General features: G+C 30.3%; 1 protein-coding gene across 3 annotated transcripts in view; it reads left to right on the top strand.

Moving 5' to 3' along the window:
• LOC118188566 (ubiquitin-protein ligase E3B) overlaps positions 1-23,859 on the top strand; it is an 83,370-nt gene that overhangs the window by 30,856 nt on the left and 28,655 nt on the right. For 2 of the 3 annotated variants that reach the window (XM_035359027.2, XM_035359028.2), the window contains exons 12-18: positions 1,404-1,433; positions 1,562-1,674; positions 5,545-5,720; positions 9,234-9,395; positions 12,101-12,272; positions 14,658-14,776; positions 19,185-19,299. In XM_035359027.2, coding sequence (XP_035214918.2) covers positions 1,404-1,433; positions 1,562-1,674; positions 5,545-5,720; positions 9,234-9,395; positions 12,101-12,272; positions 14,658-14,776; positions 19,185-19,299 — 887 coding nt within the window. The remainder of the gene's footprint in view (positions 1-1,403; positions 1,434-1,561; positions 1,675-5,544; positions 5,721-9,233; positions 9,396-12,100; positions 12,273-14,657; positions 14,777-19,184; positions 19,300-23,859) is intronic. The other variant, XM_035359029.2, reaches the window with a different exon arrangement.

Here is a 23,859-nt window from a genome sequence, read left to right as displayed (position 1 = left end):
TTCTTTGCACCGTATTCTATTTTTTTTTTCCTTCTTTCTGATGATAATAAATGGATCTTTCTTTATTGCGATCATTTAAATATACTCAAGATTTATCTATTCTGAAAACATTTTCCCATTTTTTTTCTGAACAATTGTTTCTCATAGAGAATTCTGCAGCGCTTTCTGCTTTTGCCGTTATTTCATGGAAGAACGATGCATATTACGTTCTTCCATCCTTTTAAGATTCAAATCAGAATTAATCACTTTATTTACAGTCTACACTGAGCATTTTAATGATATTGAAACTGTCCTTTAACTTCGAATATTTTCTTTCAGCGTTAAAGTTCTTGCCTTTGACACATTTAAAGCATTTTATTTTCCCCTTAGATATGTATTTAAAACAATTTTTCTCCTTGAAACCAAACTTTTCTCCTTGAAACCAAACTTTCTCCTTGAAACCAAATGTCTTTTTTACTTTCTTATTGAGAATATTATCTGTCATTGCTTTAGATACTGAAAAACCATGGCTTTCACAGCACTTTTTAATAACTAAATATGAATAATTTTTTCCGGAAGGAGCACAGACTTTGCCTTCTTTCCATTGCTTTGTTAAAAGTGCCATTTTGCCTGAGAACAAAATTATCAAACAACAGAAGATAATATACACTTTCAAAAATATAGCTGCAGTTAAAAAAAATTCCGTGCAGGCGATTTTTTTTTAATAGAAAAGCAATGTCATCTAAAAAATTGTGCAAACACCCTTTGTATTCTGTTGCTGTATTGTTTGCATCTTTCAGCTGCACTGATTTTACTCATTCTGAGTTTTAATGAGTAATATCTAGAAAATGTTTTTTTCTGCTAAGCAAGTTTTTTCACTAACTGTTTACATAATGTAATATGTGGTTTAAAATCTCCATCTTGATCATCAGTAATAAGGGGGAAAACAGGGAACCTAATGCATCCATACTTCAGCTTAATTATATATATTCAGAAATAGTGAATAATTTTAAATGGAAAGCTCTTGCTTAGATTTTAGAGGAGAGTGAATTTCATTGTATCTATTGGTATAAAGTCTAGTGAAAAGCTATTTTAAAATTATTTAAATATCAAATGTAACTTGACATCTAAAATAGAAATTTAAAGAGAGGGGAGGAAAAAGATGCTTTATATTAGTGAAGTTATTAGGTGTGAGCAAAGATATTTTATATTTGCAAAACCTCTGAAAATACTTTAAAATTTGCAGAAATTTATGCTGCAGTAGAATTAATATTCTAGCATAAGCAATAGAAAATTGAAATGGGTAAATTCTGTCAAGTAATAATAATGTTTTGTGATTGCGTATTTGCACTAAATATTTAATGTGCAGTTGTCACATATTTCATATATATATATATATATATATATATATATATATTTTTCAGAATCTGCAATCTAATTTATTGGACTTCATCGTGAGTATTTTTTATTTTTGAAATTTTTATTATATTTATTAATTCTTTAATGGAGTTAGCATTAATTATATTTATCTCTAGAGAAGTCCTTGTATTTTTATTATTAAAATATAAATTATTTCTTCTAGAATGTTATAACTAGAATCATGGAAAGCTGTCAGAAATATGTTGTGAACAAGCAGTCTAATTTAACTCACTGGCATCCTGTTTTGGGATGGTTTGCTCAAAAAATTGACCATGGGTAATTATTTTTATAATTTAATTTGTGCTATCAAGTATTTTAAGCAGGTATGTGATTCTGAAAGTCTTTCTTTCAGTAAGAAAAAGAAATATCAATTATGTTTTATTTAATCAAAAAATTGCATGAAATGAAGTGATGCATGCTGAATAAATTATAGCATTTAATGTCTTTAACTTCGATTTCAATTAAGAAGTTTTACAGTTTTAGGAGTTGGTATCAGGTTCAGGTGGAGTTGGTATCATTTGATTCTTCAAATCTCATCTTTCAAGGTGAATTATTCAGAGGTAGTTAATGGCTCAAAACAGCTCAGCTGGTAGAAGCATTTGGCATTAGAAGAGAAGATCAGGATTTTTATACTAACCACAGGTCTTATCATAACATTGTGAGATGGTGTAGGTGACGCACCATCAATGTGTGTCAACTGCACTATGTTATAACATATATGAAGAATGAGGAACTCCTTGATATAAAAAAAGTCGTAAATAAGCACTGAAATATGAATTATTAACTAAACTATATAGATTTTCATAAAACTAAAGTTTCTATTCATCAGTTAAAGCTTTTACGGTAATTTTTATCAAAATTTGAAAGAAAGGCATAAAAATCAGCTGAGGAGGATTTATTAATTTCATTCTTTTAAATTATTATGTATGCTCTGGAATATACAATTTCAAGGCTGTGTGTGTGTTTTATAATTAAACAGCATCTAGAGCAGTTGGATTTTTCAAAGATGTCAGATCTGAAATTCCAAGAGAAACATGCTATTGTAAAATTAAAAATTAAGTAAAATAACCTCGTTCATTTTAATGTAGATTTTGCAAGGAAAAGTTCATCAATTTTGAGGGCTATCAGATGCATGTTTCTTTTCTTCAGGGGCAAAAATAATTCTACAAAATGTGATGAGTAATAACCATATTTGTATCAAAGGAATAGGCAGAGCAAAACAATCATGAATGCAGTGCCATCTGATAAGGAAAATAGTAATGAAGCATAAAAACTAAGATATTAGCATTTTAAAAGCTTTAAGAAGAACTGGATTGGAATTAATGTCATTAACTAAAGAAGATAATTTTTTCTAAACGTGGAAAGCTGTAAGGAAATTCATTTCGTCAACTGAAGAATCTTTATGTATAATTTTCACAAAATCAGAATTGTGATTAAGTTTCTAACTGTGACTGGCTACATAAGATTTGGATATTTCTTATTTTCGAACATAAAATTCATATTCCTTTGCGCAAAATTTCTTCAGAAATATCATTACAGAGATCCCTGAATTGTTTCATCAAGGGAAATTTCCATTTGTATTCTCAGCTGATCATCAGATTTTTGAATAATGCTTTATTCTAATATTGCCTGCACTACATTGCTTTATTCTCCCTATTTCCTGCACTACATTGCTTTATTCTCATATTGCCTGCACTGCATTTATTAATCAAAATATTTTCAGCTTGTATTCAAAATGTATCTTTTACAAATGTTTATAAGTATCATATTTAATGCTTTATAAAAGGTTGTAAGCTTTCACAGCATACATGCATTCTATATTATCAAATTGTTTTATAGTTTTTATTTTAAAATTTAATATGAATTTTTCCATTGTTTTCATTGAGATATCTGACTTAGCTTTCTGCACGCATACCACATACTGTAGGTTCCTTAAAGACACTGTCTCTTTTTTTATTCTCATTTTAGGATTTTGATGTTAAATTTGTGCAATTCTCTGTTTTTTTTTTTTTTTTTTTTTTTTTTTTTTTTTAAGAAAAAGTGTGTTACTGTGTATATGGAAAAAAATTAGTGCTAAAAAAAAAGCTGAAAAGTGTGCATAAACAGAAATAGATGCATCATTGAAACAGATGTAAAGATACCCAAACATTTCTCTCCAAAGTCAGCAATGAGTTTGTGACTTTTTGTTGGGGATGCATATGATTAAAAGTAATCTGTCATTACTAGTTTGCATGCAAAAAAAAATAAAAGTTCCGTAATAAACTTCTATATAAGGGGTTTTTTATTTGAAATGTTGGAAGTTTTGGAATAACTATATATATGTGTGTGTAAGATAAAAAAATATGAAACTCAGTTTTATAATTTTAATTTGAGAATAGGCTTTTAATTCATTTTTAATCCCTCTCATAATAACTTTTCTGCACTACGTCATTTCTAGATCAATCTACGTCACATGGCCTGCGTAATGATGATGACATAGCTTATTCAAAACTTAAACTCTTGAGAACCGAAACCTTTCTAACCCAAACCAAAGTCTTCTTTTCCATATTGGATAACTGCACACTTCACTTCTACCGTTGTTGCTGCTAAGACGTTATTTTGCTGTGCTCTCTTTCTGTTGCAACAGTATCGATGTAAATTTCTAAAATATGCACTATTAGATTGTGAAGTGAAATTTTGGCCATAATGTCAGTTTGAATAAAAGTGGAATTTAATCTGCCTTGACTGCCAAGTTTTTTAAATATAATGAACTCAACTATGGCTACTATGGCTTTATCTTCCCAGGATATAATGCAGAGAACCATTGTCAATCTTTTGCAGCTTACTCTAACTCATTTTATTACAATTAGCTGACAGGATGTCCTAAGTGCAAATGGAAAGTTCATCTATGAAATTATAAAGTGTGTTAAAAAAATAAATCTTGTTTTCATGCTACAAGCACCAGTGGAACATTTATTCCTTAATTGAATTTCTGTAAAATACTATCTGCAAAACTCAAATAACTGTGTTCTTTCATCTGCAAGTCCAAAATCGAAAAGTTGAAGGTCTCATGGAAAGGAGTATTGAATTTAGTATTTCAGCCACCTCAGCAATATCTAGGTAAAAAAACAAAAGTGTGTTTTAAATCATCAAAGTGATTTAACGTTTAGATTTGGCATACAGCTGGTTTAGGATCATCGATCTGTGTTTAATGCAGTTCAAGTATGTGCGACAAAAAATTATTTGCGTGATAGTCTAAAACAGCCTTCTTTCTTCAGATACATGGATTTAAAAAAAGCACTTCATCAAACAAGAGCTCAAAATTATTATCTCATATGACTCTAACTTGGGTTTATTTTCCAGCGAGACAAGATTATTTAATATGCTGCAGATTCTATACTTTGCATTTAAATTTTGCTTAAAGTTTCTGCAATTTGATTGTCCTGTTTTGCAAAAATATGAAATCATAATATCAAAAGATTTAACATTTCATAATCATGTGTGATAAAATTAAATAAAAGTAAAATAAGATAAAATCAGCTTTATAATTTAATTTATGAATAAGCATTTAATTATTTTTTAATTTAGGTATTCCCCTTTTGTAATAACTTTTCTGCACTGCGTCATTTCTAGATCAATCTATGTTGTGTGGCTTGTGTAATGCTGATGATATAGCTTATTAAAAACTTAAACTCTTGAGAACTGAAACCTTTAGGATGGAACATATTTTTGAAGCATATTAATCAACATGAAGCTTTAATTCATTTTCCCCTGATTAGTTCTGAATTAAAGTTTCAATAAGGGAGATTAATTTTTATATTTTTATTGTGTTGTATATATTTTCCCTTTTTGCATATTTACTTTTTGAGTTTATACTAATATGATCATTTTTATTTTGAAATGCTTTGATTTTATGTTTAACCCCTTTTTACAAGGATGCAATTATTAATATTGTTGAGGAATCACCTTGTTTTGACTCCAATTTACTTTTAACTTTAGATGATTTAAGTTTATATATACTTATCATTTAAGTGTTAAAATCTATTATCAGCTATTTCAGATTAATTTATAGCTAATTTTATTATTTATTTTAATTACAGCAGTATATCTGTTTTCCAAATTTTATATGTCTGTGCATTTAATAGACCTTTTTTGTATTTTGTACAGGCTTCATGAATCTCTTTCACTTGTAAAAAAGCAAGTTCAGTTATTATGGAGTGGTTCTATGATCAAAACCATGTTTTCCCATTTAGTGGATTCTGTTGCATGCCCTCCTCAGCCATCTAGTCCAACATCAAACCAAAGTGCTACTTCACCAGTTCAAAATTCTCCATTTAAAACAAGTATGTTTTTAAATTAATATTTCAGTTATAATTTTTTTCACTTTATAATTTGCCTTATATATAATCCAATTATTTATGACTACTTAAAACAACATTTTATTATTCCTTTCATCTTTTTTATCAGTTTTAAGGACAGCAATAATGAGTTACTCAGTTATCAAGAAATTTTCTGTTAAAATAAACAGAAATTTTCATAATACACATTCTTCTTACATTATTAAATGAAAATCCCAGGAAGAATTCTTGAATTCTAACTTAACCATACTTATATGGAATTTTTCTTTATTCTATGACTCAAAAAGTCAGATTGTCAAGAATGTACTGAATTTAAAAGCTGTTCTTTCATAATTGCTTTCTGTATACTTGATTTATCCAGTAAAAAGCTTCAGTCTGGTTAGAATTTAACCCCTTCGAGCCGGGTAGCGAAAACTCGCGCTTATCGCGGAGGCCAGCAGTGTCTTCCGCGAGCGTCTCTTCAGGACCGGGGGCTTTTTTGCTACTAAGCCTAAATCCATGAAATTTCCGAAGTATCAACGCATTGTTTAATAATGCTCTATAGAGTATTTAAACGGCTTATGCTTTATAGATATTTTTATATATATACTTTAATTACCTTATTTCTTGTTTAAATGCATATTTTACACATTTTATTTTAATTACTCACCATTTTATGACTTTTAACATTATAATCTGAAAACTAAATATATTACTTAAAATTCTCTTTTCGTATGAAAAATTTGAAAACAGGGATCTACACACAGTCCTACGTTACATTCCTTGAACTCGTAATAACTCATTTGCCGTTTTGGAGGATTTTTCCGGGAATGTGAACAAACGAAGCATCGTCGTCTCATTTTCTTATCAGTCTCTTCTGAACAAAGTTTTGGAAAATGTCTTTTAGTTAATCTTTCAGAATCAATATCTGAAATATTTTGCATCATTTCTGCTATTTCATGCTCTGTTAAACATTTTTGACGCTTCATCATTGAAACGGTAAAAACAGAAAGAATTCACGTCTAACAAGATCTAATTATTTTCTAAAAACTGAACTGTAAATGGAAATACTCAACGCTTTAGCGCATATAAAACTTCTACTTACAATAAACAACTACCACGTGCGAATAAAGTGCGATTTAAAGAGACGTCATAAATCATGCCATTCGGAAACATTTAGTTCCCCATTTGTTTATATAATCAAAAACACGTGTATGTGAGTCATGCTTCTCTCATTTCAAGTAGAAGGTCTAATGCACATGTATCTGAAACCATATGGTCATACAGTGCCATCTTGTGGCAGAAATTATAGTTTGAAAAACGTTCCAAGGTACTGGCACAAATACGTGACAGTCGGTAGAGAATGCAACAATGCTCTGGCACGCCTGCGTGTCGGCCGGTAGATAAGTGTGTTCGTTGCTGGCACGTATACGTGACAGTCGGCGCGAAGGGGTTAATTGTCTCTTTGCAACAAAGCACTTGGAAATAATATGGAATCTTGCATAATGATATATTAAAGAACAATGAAGATGTATTTCATTGGAAAAAAATTATTCATTTCATTACCAATCAAAAGAGAAGGAATTTTATAAGCCTGCAATATGAAAACTTCAGATTACTGACACCTCAAAAATTAGTTTACCATTAAAAGTTTCATAAATAAAAGTTTAAAGATTTGATATTTTGTTTTTCTCCTTAATTAAAAATAGTAACTATTATTGCCAACTCATAAAACTAATTTTTTTCTTGGTTACTTACACATTGTGCTGTAGACCATAAAGGTTGGCTACCATCAAACCATGAATGTTGTTGCATATCCCACCAGAGTTGCTAGAATCATTCCTGTGAGATTCTGAAGGAATTAATGTCCCTTCATTTAGTAAACAATTAGTATTTGGCCTGCTTTGTATAAAGACTTTTGTTGGTTTCTCTATCTTAGGCCCTCCGTTTTTTCTTGAAGACTTGTTTTGAATGCTATGAGTCCAAACTTCCCACAGGCGATTGTTCCATTCTATTGCTGCTTTGTTGACTATATTCAGCTGATCATATTATGCCCATTAATACTCACTTTTTTTATGGTACGATCCTGTAACTTTGAAAATAGTCCATTCCTTGCTGTTCGTTGCATAGGAGGTCCCAAATCGTAATCATTTTTCCGAAAATTCAAGAAGAAATACAGCAATAACAGTTAGTTTATATCCTTGTTCGCAAAAACAAAAGGTGGCTTATCAATAATCAATTGGTGCAAATGTTATAAATGTGTCTTGACATGCTTATTCATAACTGGCACTAAATCAAGCTTGGCAACAGTTTCAAGGTCAATAGGAAAATACGTAAATATTTTTTGTTGTTGAAACAAAAATTTCAAGCCTTGACATTTATTTTTACATTTTTAAAAAAAATAAATGTCATAAACAAATAAAACAGAAAAAATATTTAAACAATGTATTACTATTTGAAAAAAAATTAAGAAAAGTATATGGAGAAACTTGTAGTCTATGTATTACTGAAAATTTCATCATAACCATTAAATTTTATTTTGGGTACAAGCATATGTTGCAAAATAATATTAAGGAAGTTCAGAAAAAATTATTTTATCATGCTGAGAAGCTATGCATTAATTAAAAAATCATATTCATCATCAGTTGATAATTATGTCTTTTCATATTTTTGTCTTTACTTAATTGACAGGCTTATGACTCTAACTGCCTATATTAAATTAAGGCCTTCACTCAAATATGGGCACTTGGAAGATCAAATTTGTTTTATTGTCTATTCTTATTTTGTGAACTTTTAACGACTTTTTTATTAACAAACTCGATGATTTCAAAGCAAGCAGTGGCGACACTGTACAGGGGAAAAAAAAAAAAAAAAAACATTTTTATCTCCAGCGTGCAGGATTGTCTATTAGAAATTCTAAAGATATGCTGTTTTTAAACATTTTTAGCCTAAATGCTCTCAAAACATGTATGTGTGTGTAAATGAAAAATGTCCCTTTGAATGTAATATTAAACCTGAAAACTTTCAGGTTTATTATTATTATTATTATTATTATTATTATTATTATTATTATTATTATTATTTTACTTTATAATCACCATGTAAGAATATACATGATTGATGAGATTCTTCACATCAATTCAGCAGAAACTATAGTTAAAATATTTTTAGGTTAGCAAATTTTGCTAAAACTGGAGTGTAATATTTATTTAAGCAATTTTTGGCTCCTTGAGTAGCTAGATTTATTGCTTATTTTGGCACCAAACCAGTTCTTATTTTTTTCCCATTCTCTTGCCATTACTTACATGTATGCAGGGAATTATGATCTCGTAAACAGAACTAATTCATGATGCAAGTAGTAGTATACATTTTATGGGATGCGTTGAAATTATTGACATTGGGGAAAATAGTCAAATTGTTTGAGTAATACATTCATTTGGTGTATATTAGCATGTGTGATCTAAAGGAGTTGATGTATGCGTTGCTTTTTGCTATTATTTAAAAAATTTCTTATTTCAGGTATATTTAAAAAGGCATTAGAAAAAGCATCTTCTAGTCGTTTAACTACTGTGCATTATAGGAGATTGGGAAGTCCAGAAACAACACTAGTAGCACTGACATGCAATTTATATGAAACAGCTCTTGCTACATTAACCCAGATGAAGTTAGACATACTTACTGGTAACAATACTATTTTTCAATTATCTTATTCAACATATTAAAAAAATATTGAAATTGATCAGTGCAGAATCTGTTGCATCTTTTTTTTTTTTTTTTTTTTTTTTTTTTTTTTTAAGTATCTAAAAAATGATCATTTAAATTACAATCCCAGTGGTATTGCTATGTATCCTTTACTACAATTGTAAAATGACAACTGAATGAGTCTCATTTAATGCAATCTGAAGAATCTAAGTGTTAGCAGTGAATCTTTTATTTCAGGTAGTAACCATAATAATTTATCACCCTTCAAGAAGAATGGTAGGTAACTCAGTTACATAAGCTATGTAACTTGTTGGCTACAGTAGATGAAGGCAGTGCAGCAGGAATCAAATTATATGCAATAGATTGAATTGCAAAATCTCATAATAGGTGGAACAGATGTTGATATGGCTGACAATATTAGTCCTGTGTGAGGCATAAAATTTGCAGGACAACTTAAGATTGTAATTCCTGTCCTTTATATGAGAGTATGATATACAATAATATGTATAGGACCTTGCAAAACAAATGTAATACCAGACCTCATTATTCACCAAGAAATAAGCTAAAAAAACTCCCTTTTATATAAAAATTTGTTTTGTTTACTAAACCATTAAAAAGATAAGGAAAAAGTTTGTTGTTTAAGTGAGTTGAAGTTTCTGTTACACACACAGACTGTTGACTATATCCATCTGTATGACAACAATGACATGAAGCAATGGATCTTGCATCTATGATGGCCAGGGCATAGATTTTAATAATTTAAAAATGGCCAGAAAATCAACTTAAAAATATAAAAAAGTGCCCCAAAGTAAATAATAATATAAAATATCACACAATTAACAAACTTTTACAGATATTTATTTTTATTAAAATCCAAACAGTTTACACATACATTTGAATTTTATTTTTTCTTCTAAATTTTTAACTAATGCAAATTTTTTATGATTGTGCTAAATGAAGTGCTTCTTGATGCCTTTTTAAAGTGAAAGATCTTCCATTGTCAGCATATAAGTTTTTATATCATGAGAAGATTCTCTCAACATCTACTGCAGTTATTAGAGCATACTTGAAAAAAAAAATGCATGACTTATTGTAAATCTTCTTCAGTTTCAAAAGTCTGCTTCTCCTACCAAGATGAGAGATATTTTATGCACAGTTTGAATTTTAGTCAAAACAGTATTGAATTTAGCAAATGCAGCATTTGACCTTTGGCCTTTTTTTAAATGTCACTTAAATTATCAGTGCAATTTATTACATTGGCAGGTTCCATATTTTGCTCTTATAAAGATTTGATACTTGACATTAGGATCTTGAAATTGGGTCTGAATTGCACAAGATTTCCTTCAGTTTTGTCTGTGGAAAAAATATTCTGTGCAATTAGATTCAAAGCATCAGCATCTGCATCTATTCATAGTAACAATTTTTAACAATTTGAAAATTTTCACTATAGTACATGCATGCATTGAGCCATGTTTTTCAGTGTGTTATATAAAGGGACCTGATATATTTGAAGGACATTCTCTGTCCCATCATCATGTTTAATATATGTAACGTCCCAATATATAAGCAAAATTTATGCAACAAAAATTTTAAATTTTTTTAAAAAGTATACTGCTTGTTTCAAAAGTGCTTTTGAGAGGAATCATTTAGCAGAAAGTATGGTTGCCAAACATGTTTTCCTAATACGATAGTCCCTTTTTAAAAAAGGAAAAGATCCAAGGTCATTCGCCAACTTACCGCATATGGACTCTACCAGCTAAGCAAAATAGTGAAATTAAATAGAAAAACATATTGCATGCAGTTGTGTGTATGTGATTTCAAGAATGTATCTGTGAAATAGCTTTTTTATTATATTAATTTCCTAACTAGGTAGATATGCCACAATAACCCTTCTTGTGACTGTCTTAATGCTCCCCAATAGCCTCTGAACCCATTTCCACACCCAAAGGCTTCAGCACCCACTGGGGGCAGTATTGTCCCTGTTGGAAATTTTCGCTTTAGAATTATCAATTGGTCTGCTTAAGAAATAAGAACTTATATTAATTTTTAATTTCAAAATAGAGGGCATTTGATATTTTTTCTGAACTCAAAAAAAAAAAAAAAAAAAAAAGACTGGGAGAAGAAAGCTGTTCTAAGGACTAGTCTTTCCAAAAAAAGAGGAACATTGCCAACCATACTTTTATGCATGACTTTTTGTAATGCTTATGTTTTTCTGCTTCTTTTTATTCTGAATTCAGTAGTTTTATAAAATCTGTGCAGCTGATTCCAAACTTTGTGGATTTCTGGTTTGCTTTTTTCTGCTGCATTAATTTTCTGGAAATTCTGAAATTATTTATGTTCTGTAGTGCATTTAATTATAGTTATACATATATTTTTTAAGTTTATTATTATAGTTATGAGTTAAAAAATTGATGCAAATGCATTCAGATGCATTTAACTCTTTTGTAACAGTATAGTTATTGTTACAAAATAGTAAATTTGATAACAATAATGGATTTCACTATTTTAAAATCAAATTTCACTGTTTTCTAGCATTGCATGTGATTTATTTTTAAATTTAATTACTAATTGTTGTTATACTGTGGAAATCAAAACTACAATTTAAATTTAAAAAGCATAGTTTTGCAATCATTATTTCATAATTTAGCTTAGTTTTATGTTCATTAATTTGTACTTCTATGTAGGTCTTTGCTATCAGGATATGGTGCTGCCGAATCTCTGGAAGTTCATCAGTAGTCTTGGTCCTGGAAATGGTTTAAAAGCATTCTTGGATCATTTAGCAATAACTACAAAAACATGTAGTCCTGAATTCCAAATTTTGGTTCTGTTTTGTGATTGTGCTACTCATTTAATAACGTAATGAAATTTTATTTAGTTAAGAACTTGATATTTATTGAAAAGTGACTTATATTAAGCACTAAGATTGCATTTAGAGTAGATTATATATCTGTATGACTAATGCATGCATTTACCTATTTATAATAAAATACATCATAGACTTCCATTAATTTTTTTTACCTTCCGTGGCATCTTCTAAATGACCTAAAATATGCAAAGAGAATTGTAAAATTTCTTTTAAATTAAATGGTGATACTAATTTTTAAAATTACTTAGATGTACCAGAAAGGTATATTAAAAAGGGGAAAAAACTGACCTTTCTTCATTGTTTTTAAAATTCAGCTTTTTTCCATATTAAAATATTATATAGTCCCTATGATATTTCTCGCCAGTTGTCAGCCAACCCGTATATTCCTTTCAGCTTTTCCCACCAGTTGCCTGGCCAAGTGGCTAAAGCCACAAATTGTTGGTAGTTTACCTCAAGCTCTTTTCCAGTTATGAACAGCTTATTGTTTTCCCATATGCAATTTTCAATGTGAGGCACTTTCTCTTAAAATTTTGTTTGCTAGGATATTCATTTTCTGGTATTTACATATTTGTGCATCTACATTAGTAGAAGTCTCCAAACTCTGGCAACCGTGCACATTGTCATTCTTTAGGTGGCCATGCAAATAATATTAATTCAATTTTAACAAGCAGCATCACCATTTTCATTTGCATACTTTTTGTTGTGTTCCAAGTTTCAGCAGCTTTTACAGATAAATAAATCATAAATTCAGTTTAAAATTTGCACTTGCAAAATTTCCCTGCTGTGGGAGAAATTTCATAAAAATTTCTGCAGTAGTATGGTACTTTCCCATAAAATTGCTAGTGGGATTAAATGCTTTGAATCTTTTCTTAAAGCAATAACAATGAAATTTCAGTCAGAATAAAAGAAACAAAAAATGGTGAAATGGGTTTATTGATTGATTTCCAGTATAAATACTTAACTAAAATGTAAAATAAATATGTAAATATATGTGTGCTAAAAAATTGTCAAACTGCACCAAGGTGGTTGTAGTAATATTTATAAATACCAATTTATAAGTATCAAGTGGTTGTAGTAATATTTATAAATACCAATTTATAAGTACCAAGTGGTTGTAGTAATATTTATAAATACCAATTTATAAGTACCAAGTGTCTCTCATTCTTCTTTTTCTACCACCAAACCACTCGTCCCTGCAGCATTTGAGTGCCATCATACCATACAGACACTGTACTCTTACAAGCATCCACACTTTGTCAGAAATTTGAATCCGGGCCCATCAGTATAGCAGCCAGCACTGCTAACCACTGTACTGGTCAAAATGTCTATATATATATATATGCATACACACACACACATCGATATATATTTATTTATTTATATGCACACACACATATAATATAAATTTATTCTCATTTTGTTAAAAAGAAAAAATTACATCCAATCAGCTGCTTTCAGATTATACTTCAGCTCGCATGCAATTTGAGTTTTGAGACTGCTGATATTTATTTATAATTATGAAATGAAAATGTTAAAAAATCCTTTTTTCATAAATAGAAAATAATGTTGAAATACTATTAAATACATTAAAATTAATTTTCAACCTTTCTTGGAATTTAATTTTTCTTGCTTTAGTGAAGCAAAATCTACAATAATGTTTTTACTTAATTCATATTCTATAGAAAAAGCAGCCTTGTTTGAATTTTTTTTTAATATAAGCAAGGTTTTGCATATTATTTTATTAATTTAAGTTTGCTGAAGCTTATTTCCCATATTAATAATAATGGACGAGTCTAAAAACATTATTAACATAATTTTTGAATTCGAATCACCAATTTGCTACCATGTGAATAGTGACCGTCTAGAGATTAACCTGAGGTAAATGCCTTACTTGCCTCACCCTTTGGGCAAGTCAGGCATTTACCTACTCTGGGAGACAGTGAATTATATTATTTTTTTATTACATGAGAAATAATTTAAGTTAAAAATATAATTAAACTTCATATTTTTTCATGTAATACTTTATTCCAATTCTTTGTATTCTTCTGCAGTGTTAAAAATTCTGCCATTCATAAATATAAAATTCCAAGTAATACTGGAAGAAATGATCTATTAATGTCAAATATATTATACAGAATTCATTTTTAATAATGGATTATTTAATTTCATTTTTAATAATGGATTATTTGCTTATTTAATTACCAATGAAAGAAATATTATAGTCATAATTCACAGAAATTATGAATATGGAAACAAAATACTTATTGCCTGTGAAATGAGACTTGTATATCACTCGTAAAAGCTCAAGTTAATGCTATTTATTTTGTATACTTAAATATCTGGGTTCTGATTATAGGTGGTTTTATATTTATTAGGATCTTAGATGACGTTGAACTGTATGAACAACAGAAACCATTTTGCCTTGAAGACTTAGTATCCATATCATCTTTCTTGAACCAGCTGGTCTTTAAACTAATCTGGAACAATCTAATTGGTGTGTATTACCTGATTTATTCATACGGTGTCGATTTTCCAGCAATTTATATATATTTCTGAAGTTTTTTTAATCTTCAGATAATAATTTTAAAAATCAGCAGGTATGATTTCTTTATTAGGAATAAGATTGCAGCATATAAGATGTACATTAAAGCTTTAATATTCCACTTCTCTTTGTACTGAAATTATGGTAACAAACATTTTAGAAGAGACAAGGGACTCTTTCTAGTTTATAAATATCATGTTAATTGCAATGCATTCAAAATTAATAGCCTTTCTTGTTGTGGCTGACTGAAATTTGGGATTTGTGAATAATAGCCACTCACAATAGACTTTTGATTTTCTGAGTTATTTTTACTATTGTTATATATAATATTTTCTAAACTGTTATTAACAAAATGAATTTTTATTTCTGAAATTTATTTTTCAAGAAGAAAATGTATAAAATTTCACTTTGAGAATTATCAGTAGCATTAAATTTTCAAGAGAAGAAAATATATAAAATTTCACTTTGAGAATTATCAGTAGCATATTAAATCTTATTTCCAATTTTTCTTAGAATGATAATATTTTTCTCTATTGCTATTAATAAATTGTTATTTGATGCTGTTTCATTAACAATATCTCTCTGAATTTATCAGGAGACGGTCAGCGAGATATTGTCATTTAATACAGCATTTGATACTAAAAAAAATTAATTAATATTATGAATAAAATTAGATTATTTATAATTAAATTATAGATCAGAGATGTATATATCTATATATGTATGTGTGTGTGTGCAATAAAGATAAAAATATGTAAGTTTAGGTTAGCAATAGCCCCTCAATGCTTGATTTTAGTTTGGGTATTTCCCTTCTGTATTCTAAAAGTAATAATGCTTTTTTCTGTGTTGCATCATTTCAAAACCTGTCATATGATTCCTAAATATAGGTGACATAAATGGAACTAAATTCAAATAGCCAATAATAATTTTACAGCATTATTAATTATCCAATCAAATGCATTCAAAACTGAAACTAGCTCATTCTGAATTAATATTTCATCCTGAATGCAAGACACTTGCATTCAGGATGAAAATTTCTTCTCTTCAGCCTAGATCGATTGCTGCTTGCTGTTTCTCTTTTCACTGCAAAGCTATCCAAAATGTAAATGTTTTTGAAAAGGCACTAGTAGTGTACCAGCTTGTTTGTGTTTGCAAAATGTTTACCAAAATAAAAATGAGTATTTAACCTGCCTCAGCTGCCAAGTTGCTGTTCATTATGAATCATGATCTACAAAAGACAATACTTCTACATCTATGCTATCAGTGTATCTATACCATTACATCCAAGTCTGCTTCATTACTATATATATATATATATATATATATATATATATATATATATTGTATTTTAGAATTTAGTTGTAATTGGGATTATAAAATGGGTCTAATAAATTTGGGAGAATGAAACTTACTTTTTGAGTATCAGTATTAAATGACAGTAGCGTGTGTGCTATCTTCTGATGAATTCAGAAAGGTATGCTTAATTAAACAGCATCAAATTAACATATTTTATAATTTTAATAAGCTTTAATTTTAATCATGGTTTTTCAAAATAGTTTGCTTTTAATATTTGCAGTTTACTTTGGCAGTATGCTAACTTTCACAATAAAGCTTAAAACTTTAAAACTGCCTAGTTGTAATTTACTTTAAAACAATCTTGGCAGCAATTAGGCTTGAATTCAATTTTGAAAATTCTGTCTGCACACTTCTTTTGTTATTATATAAATATAGGAAAAGGAATTAAGAAAATTCTTTAAACTATTAATTCTGTCAAAATCAAAAGAACAAGTGTACATTGGGAGCAAAATTACATTGTAATTAAATTATATTAAATGCTGAAACTATAATCTTCCAATGTTTTACAAAAATGCAATAGAAAAAGTTGTGAATCAGTAAAAACAGTTTTTAGAATTAATCAAAAATGAAGCCAAGACCAAATAGCCAAATCAATTAGAACAGTCAGATTGAATCATTTTTGCTCTGATTTTTTTGCCCGTTTCTAGCGTTTTCAATATATGCTGCACATAGAAAATGTTGTCCATGTTAAATAAGTTTTTAAGTGACTCAAGTTGGTGTTTTATTGATGAAATTCCAGACAGCAAAATAATCTATAGTTTTGCCGCTTAATAACCTTTTTCAATCTGGTAGAGCAGTGGTCTCAGACTGGTGGCCCATGAGCCACATATGCAGGAGCATAGCTAGAGTTTTCAATGCCCGGCGACAACTAAAGAATTAGCGCCCCTTTCTGTGTGCCAAGAATGGAAAACATTTCATTAAAAAATTCCGTAGCATCAATTTGGCACCCCTTGGATACTGTGCCAAGGACAGATATCCCTCCTTGCCCCATCCTAGCTATGCCACTGCGCATATGACCCCATTATGCAACCCACCAATGCATTTTTTTTTTTTTTTAAATATGGTGCCATAAGTGTGCAGATGGATAACATTGTTGAAACAATAACTAAAGCAGCAAACTAAACTATCTGCAGATGAGCTCTAAATCACCAGGTTTGCTGCATTGCTTGAATGAACTGAAAGTAAATACAAAAAAAATTATTTAGTATAACAAGGTGAAGCAGTTGTAGAGTTATAAGGATTTTGTTATGCTGGAAAGGTAAAAAATGAGTAATGCCCTCGTATTAAAACAATTTATGGATTTAATAAATGAATTCAAAATTTTGACACAAAAATAAATAAAGAAATAAACCTTCGATGAGCTTTTTAATGATACATGAATAACGGATTTAGCATTTCTTGTTGATTAGCTAGACGTGTAAATAATCTCAGTAAAGAACTGCATGGAAAAAGTTAACTTATCATTGACATAACAAGCATACATTAATGTATATGTTTGTATTAAACCTTGTAAAGTAATTTTTTTAATTTTTTCCTTTAGGTTATTATTATTATTGTTTATTATGTTTTGATAAATATCTGTAGGGATTTAAGCACCTAAAGGACAAAAAAAAAAAAAAAAAAAAAGGAATATTACTGAAAAAAAGTTCATATTTTAGTGAGGGGGGAGAAAGAAATAATTATAAGTTGGAGAAATGAAATGTAAATATATAGAAAAACATTGTAGAAAAAGCAATTAAATATTATTGAAATAATTTTTCAATTAACCGTGTTCAAGACAAATTAAATTTAAAAATTATAATTTCCAAGCATATTATAAACTTACATGCTTACATCACATCAGACTGTAAAGGGGTGATATTCATATATTAGGAGTACATACGGCATAATATAAATATATATATGTATACACGCACACGTATATATAAATTCATTCTCATTCTGTTTAAAAAAATGGTGTGGCCTGTCAACTGCTTTCAGATCATTCATTCGGCTTGCATGCAATTTGAGTTTGAGACCACTGCTATGGAGGGCATGAGTTACTGTTTTTACAGTGGAATGGAGGCACACAAAAGTATAATATGTACTTGCAAATTTCGAGGAATTTATGTGGCCCTAAAATATTGTTGTCTTCTTCCCTTCAAAAGAAAATCATATGCTCCATATATGTTAAGAGTTACTTGCATTATTTGAATGCACTTGAAAATTACGAATAAATTGCTCTTAAATTTTTCTGGATTAAATTTAGGTATACAGAAACAAGAAAATATAAAAGTAATGTATTCTTTGTGCTGAAATATGAAATTATGTATTTTTGTTACATTTTATTCTAAAGTTTGTATCGCTTTATTTTTTTTCCTTAATTAGAATATCTATGACTAATGATTTTATTATTTTATTCTTTTTAATCATATCGTGTAAGTTATGCATTTGCTGCACCATTTCAGTAGTATTCAGCATCCAACCCAAAATTAAGGAACATATATTTTTTTTAAATGTTTTTGTATATTCTTTCCATCATTAACTGATAGTCTTTCAAAGTAACTATCAGAAACAAACACCTTTTAAAATAGTATTTCTTTAACTGAAATTACATTGAAACTTTTCTTTGTGTGGGGTTATTAAGATTTTTTTCCTACTCGGCATTGGAAACAAAAATCTCAATTAACTGAAATCTAGAGGTGCATTAGAAATTAGGAGATCGGTAAAAATTATTTTCCAAAAAACAACTAGATACTTATTTTAATCCAAATTATTGTTAAGGGCCAGTAATAACTTTAATAACTTAAGTCTTTTATTAATGATTTTTTTTTGTAATATCTGGTAATAAAAATCGTGTTTTTAAGCATTTCTGATCACTTTTGTGATGTGTTATTGTGTTGTCCTTTTTTATTGGTGCATGATAAGATTCAGTGTAGAATACATTATTGCGTTGTACCAGAATTTCTTTCATGTGTATTATGTATGGATTTCCATTTTTATTTATTAATATGTTTCAATTTAGATTCAAAAGCTGTTAAGAGCAATGCTCTGTTAACTTCAGCTCATACTTTGTTAATGCTGCTTTATAAGAGAGATTGCAGGCATTCCTATACTCCACCAGATCACTGGCTCATAAAGTATGGCTTTTATCTCTTGTAATAAATATTTATTTCTGCTGCTGTTGTTGTTTATTAAATATTTTCTATGATTGTTATTTGTTAAACGTTTTGGGGTAATAGCATTTATTTATTTTTATAAAATATACTTTTATAAAAATGTGATGGTTTTAATAAAAGGCATTTACATAAATTTTATTAACACTTCGTAGAAGAGAAAGAAGTTCTTCATAACTGAGCTGTATTGACTGTCTGGTTAAAAGTCATTTTAACTGCTTAAAATAACCAAAATCTTTAAATAGTTACTGCTTTGTACTTCACAGTTTGTACACTCATAGCAACTATGGCCTAAAATTGTACTTTTAGCAGTTGCTTTATAAATGGCACTTATTTTTGGTAGCATTGCAAGAATTAGAGAATTATTTCAAAGTTTACATTACATACTACATACAATTCATTTACATAAAATTACATACTACATTTCTTAGTAGAATTCTTATCCATTCAGAACTGCAACACATGTCAATTTTAATTGACTCAAAGCTGATGAACTTTAAATATATATAATAAATTATTTCTCCAACTTAAAATCTCAATCATCATTCAGATGAGTTGAGATCATGTATGAACTTTATGGTGCATGTCTTGAATGTAATGTAAGCTTGTTCATGACCATAAAAAATTATAAAGGATGAAAAGTATTCCTACAAAATAGTAAAGCATATATGTATAAATAAATTCATTTGTACTGTCAGGATTAGAATTCAAATGAAGGATTGGAATTCAAATTATAAGGCTTTCATTGTTATAATATTGTAGAATTCTGATGTCCCACCTAATGTGGATTGGGATTAACTCAGATAACATGGTTTGATAATAAGAAAATTTTAATACGATGGGCTTATTGTACAGACTAAAGGAAATTTACATGTAGAATTCGTGCAGGTTCGTAGCAATATGAAACATATTTTCATTCAAATGTATAAATATAAACATAGTACTAAATATGATATGTACTATAAACATAAAAACACCTACCTGTAATACAAGTGAATTGATGTACATTATACATGACACATCACACATGTTTAAAAAAAAACTCCTTTTCCATTGTGCTACTTTGTTTTGTTGCTGTCATATTGCATTGACATCATAATGTTGGTTGGTGATGTGTCACCTTGCTGTCCAGCATAGATCAGTGTCTTTTCAATCATGTTCAGGCCATCTGTCTAACCCATCTTGGTTTGAACTTTCCCATGTCGTCGTCATTAGAACTTTCAATGTAATTTTAAAAAAATATCCGCCTGATATTCATCAGGATGTCTAGGAGTATTGTCCAAAATACCGACTGCCTTGTGAAGCGAATTATTTTCATCAGAAAATAGTTTAACACTTGGCATAAACTCTTTGTGGAACTATGACTTAAATGTTGTTGAATCCATCCAAGTGCTTTTTGTTTTAAATGAGGAAATAGGATGCTGGTTCATAGCATTCCTTTCAGAAAAAGAAACAACAGAGCGGAAGGGGCACCTGGAGAAGCAACACTAACATTTACCAAGCTGAGCCATAAAATATGCTATTTATTCTATGGTAGTTTTATCAAAGGTATTTTTGCATGTCTATGGTTCGTAATAGATTGAATGCACACAGCTCCAATGATTAATTGATAAAATTTATTTTATCAGATGAAACACTTCAGAGATCTGGAACTTTCCACAAAGATAGTCATACAGCTCTTCACAATATCGCAGATTACATTCAGTAATTACATTTCAAACTAGTGTGAATGTTAAATACAATGCAATGCAAAGCACTGCTCAAGAAAAAGCTACCCGGAGATATCCAGTACTCCAAACTCAGGCTAAGCTAACAGCTTAACAACAACAACTGAGAGCAAATGTTCTCTCCGGCCATGTATAGTTTTCACCCGGCCGCCGAGATATTTCTAGTACTTTCTGCTTCTCGAAATTACTGGAAGGCAACATAAGGGACAAATTATGGTTGCAGCTAATATAGTGATCAATTACATTTATTCAATTAGAATACCTATTATGATGATACAAGGAATGGACCAAAATGTCACCAAGCTTGCCAAAACCAATTCCAGCTTGTGGATATCTTGCCAAATTACTGAGATACTCATTTACTCAATGCTAAAAAGACTATTAAATTTCTCCTCACTCTCTTTGTAGTGCTGGAAGAAATCCAAACCTTAGCTTGTAACAGCGAACCAGATAGTAAACTTGCTTTCTGTCTCATCTGTTAACAGTGCTTCTGATGTCTGTTCATAATCGCTGTCTTTCATTGTTTTTCTTTTTGTGGCATTATAATCTCTAATCATGTGTGTGCATTAAGTCACCCATTTTTCAACCCCTTTCCTTTCCTTCTCCAATTGCCATGACTTCACCAAAACCATTAACCACCTTTTTAATCATTTCACTGCAGTGTTGCCTGTTAATAGCTGCAAGCTTGTCGTCTAGTCATAAAACCACTTCTAGTGTTTTCTTCAACCAGTCATTGTTCAACAAGCATTCAAGCATATGTGCACGACAAAAAGAGAAGGCCAAAATAGCTAATACTGCTCTGTTGTTGAATAACTGCAGTGTACTCTGGTTCTGGTGTAAAAACTAAAAACCAACTGATTTTTTATTTAAAGCATTTCTGAATAGAGGCTGCCTAACTTAAATATGATAATGATGGTGTTCTTATCGTTATGGTTTGAATTATTGTTAAAATGCAAGTGCATTAGTTGTTTACTTTTGGAGCGAGGCTGTAGTGACTTTTTTTTAAATTATTTATCGCATTGAGCTTGGATAAGATGGAATTTCAGTTAATCAAAACTCAGCTAATCAGGATTCTACTATATGTAAATATTGAAAATTAAATACATATGTTTTGCATAATGATGCTTTATATTACCTAAATTTTTAATCACAAATGCAGAATGAAGTATCTGTGAAATGTGATTAGCTCATTTAAATCACTAATCTTTATTGTGCTTAGCTCATTTAAATCTTCTAAACATATATATATATATATATAATTTATTTACTAAATAATATTGATTATATTATCTCATAAGATTAATTATAGTAGAATTATCTGAAAAGAGTGAATCCATACTTAGTAAGTTCTATTTCGAAAGATGTTTGGAAGTAACTTTAATGTAAATTGTTAAAAATGTTTAGTGGGGACTCGAATTGTGCAAGTAGTAGAATAACTTGATTTCGCACTAAGTAAATTTAAGATCATATATATATATATACACTGACTACCAATAAGTATTTGGACACCTGTGATAGAAAAGAAAAACTAACTTTATTCAAAATCAATAGTTGGTAGAGCCTCCACAAGAGGTCATTACAGAGTGGACCCTCCAGGGCATACTTTCTACAAGTCTTTGTATGATAGCTAGTGGTATTTTCTTCCACTCGGCTTGGAGAAGACATAGAAGCTCCTTCACCAATTTTGCACGGGTAGTGCACCCCTGAATTCGGCGATGCAACTCGTCCCAGAGGTTCTCGATAGGGTTCAGGTCTGGACTCTGGGCAGGCCAGTCCATTCGATGAACTCCATTGCCACCATACCAAGCCTTGGTTAATGTCGAAACATGACAACTGGCATTGTCGTCCTGAAAGTAATAGGTCCAACCCATAAAACTGCCACAACGTAGGAAGCACATTGTCATCCAAAATAGTGCAGTAGGCATCGGAGTTGAGCTTACCATGAATGGGGACCAAGGGTCCCAGCCCATACCAGGAGAAACAACACCCCCAGACCATAATTCCACCTCTGCTGAACTTGACTGTTGGCACAATGCATTCTGGCAGGAGACGTTCTCCAGGTAGACGCCAGACCCAGACCCTGCCATCCGAATGGTAAAAGGTGAACCTTGATTCGTCACTCCAAAGAACCCGTTTCCACTGATCTACGGTCCAGTTTCGATGTGCTTTGCACCACATTAACCGAGCAGCACTTTTGGACTTTGTGATCAAAGGCTTATGGGCAGCAGCACGACCATGAAAACCAAGCAGATGTGCTTTCTTACGAATGGTATTCATTGAAACAATACTCCCAGATGCCTGTTGAAATTCCTCGCGGATGAGGGCCATCGGTTGGGTGCGGTTCTTCCGAATTTCTCTGGACAGCACTCGTCGGTCTCTATCTCCCAGTTTCTTTGGCCTGCCGACTCGGGGCACATTCCGACAATAACCGCTCACCTTCCACTTCTTAATCACATAGGCCACTGTCGATATTGGGTACTTCAGATCGCTAGATATGTCCCTTAAGGATCGGCCACATTTGTGATACCCGATAATTATACCTTTCTCGAAATCAGAGAGCTCCGAACCGCGAGGCATCTTGCATGCGTCTAAAGCCGATGCTGTTTCCTACATGATATATACCGGCAGAGCCCGTGACGTACCTTAGGACCGCAGATATCGTCATTTGCACAGGTGTCCAAATACTTATTGGTAGTCAGTGTATATATATATATGTATAGGTATATTTAGAAGATTTAATATATGTATGTTAGAATATATATATGTGTACATAAAGAAACTTAATAAGAGGAAAAAA

The sequence above is a fragment of the Stegodyphus dumicola genome, chromosome 7 (genome assembly GCF_044657685.1).
Source record: "Stegodyphus dumicola isolate Sdum_Otavi_A_Nest chromosome 7, ASM4465768v1".
Classification (NCBI taxonomy): Eukaryota; Metazoa; Arthropoda; class Arachnida; order Araneae; family Eresidae; genus Stegodyphus; species Stegodyphus dumicola.
The sequence above is the reverse complement of the archived record's forward strand: the minus strand, read 5'-3'. Positions and strand labels throughout refer to the sequence as shown.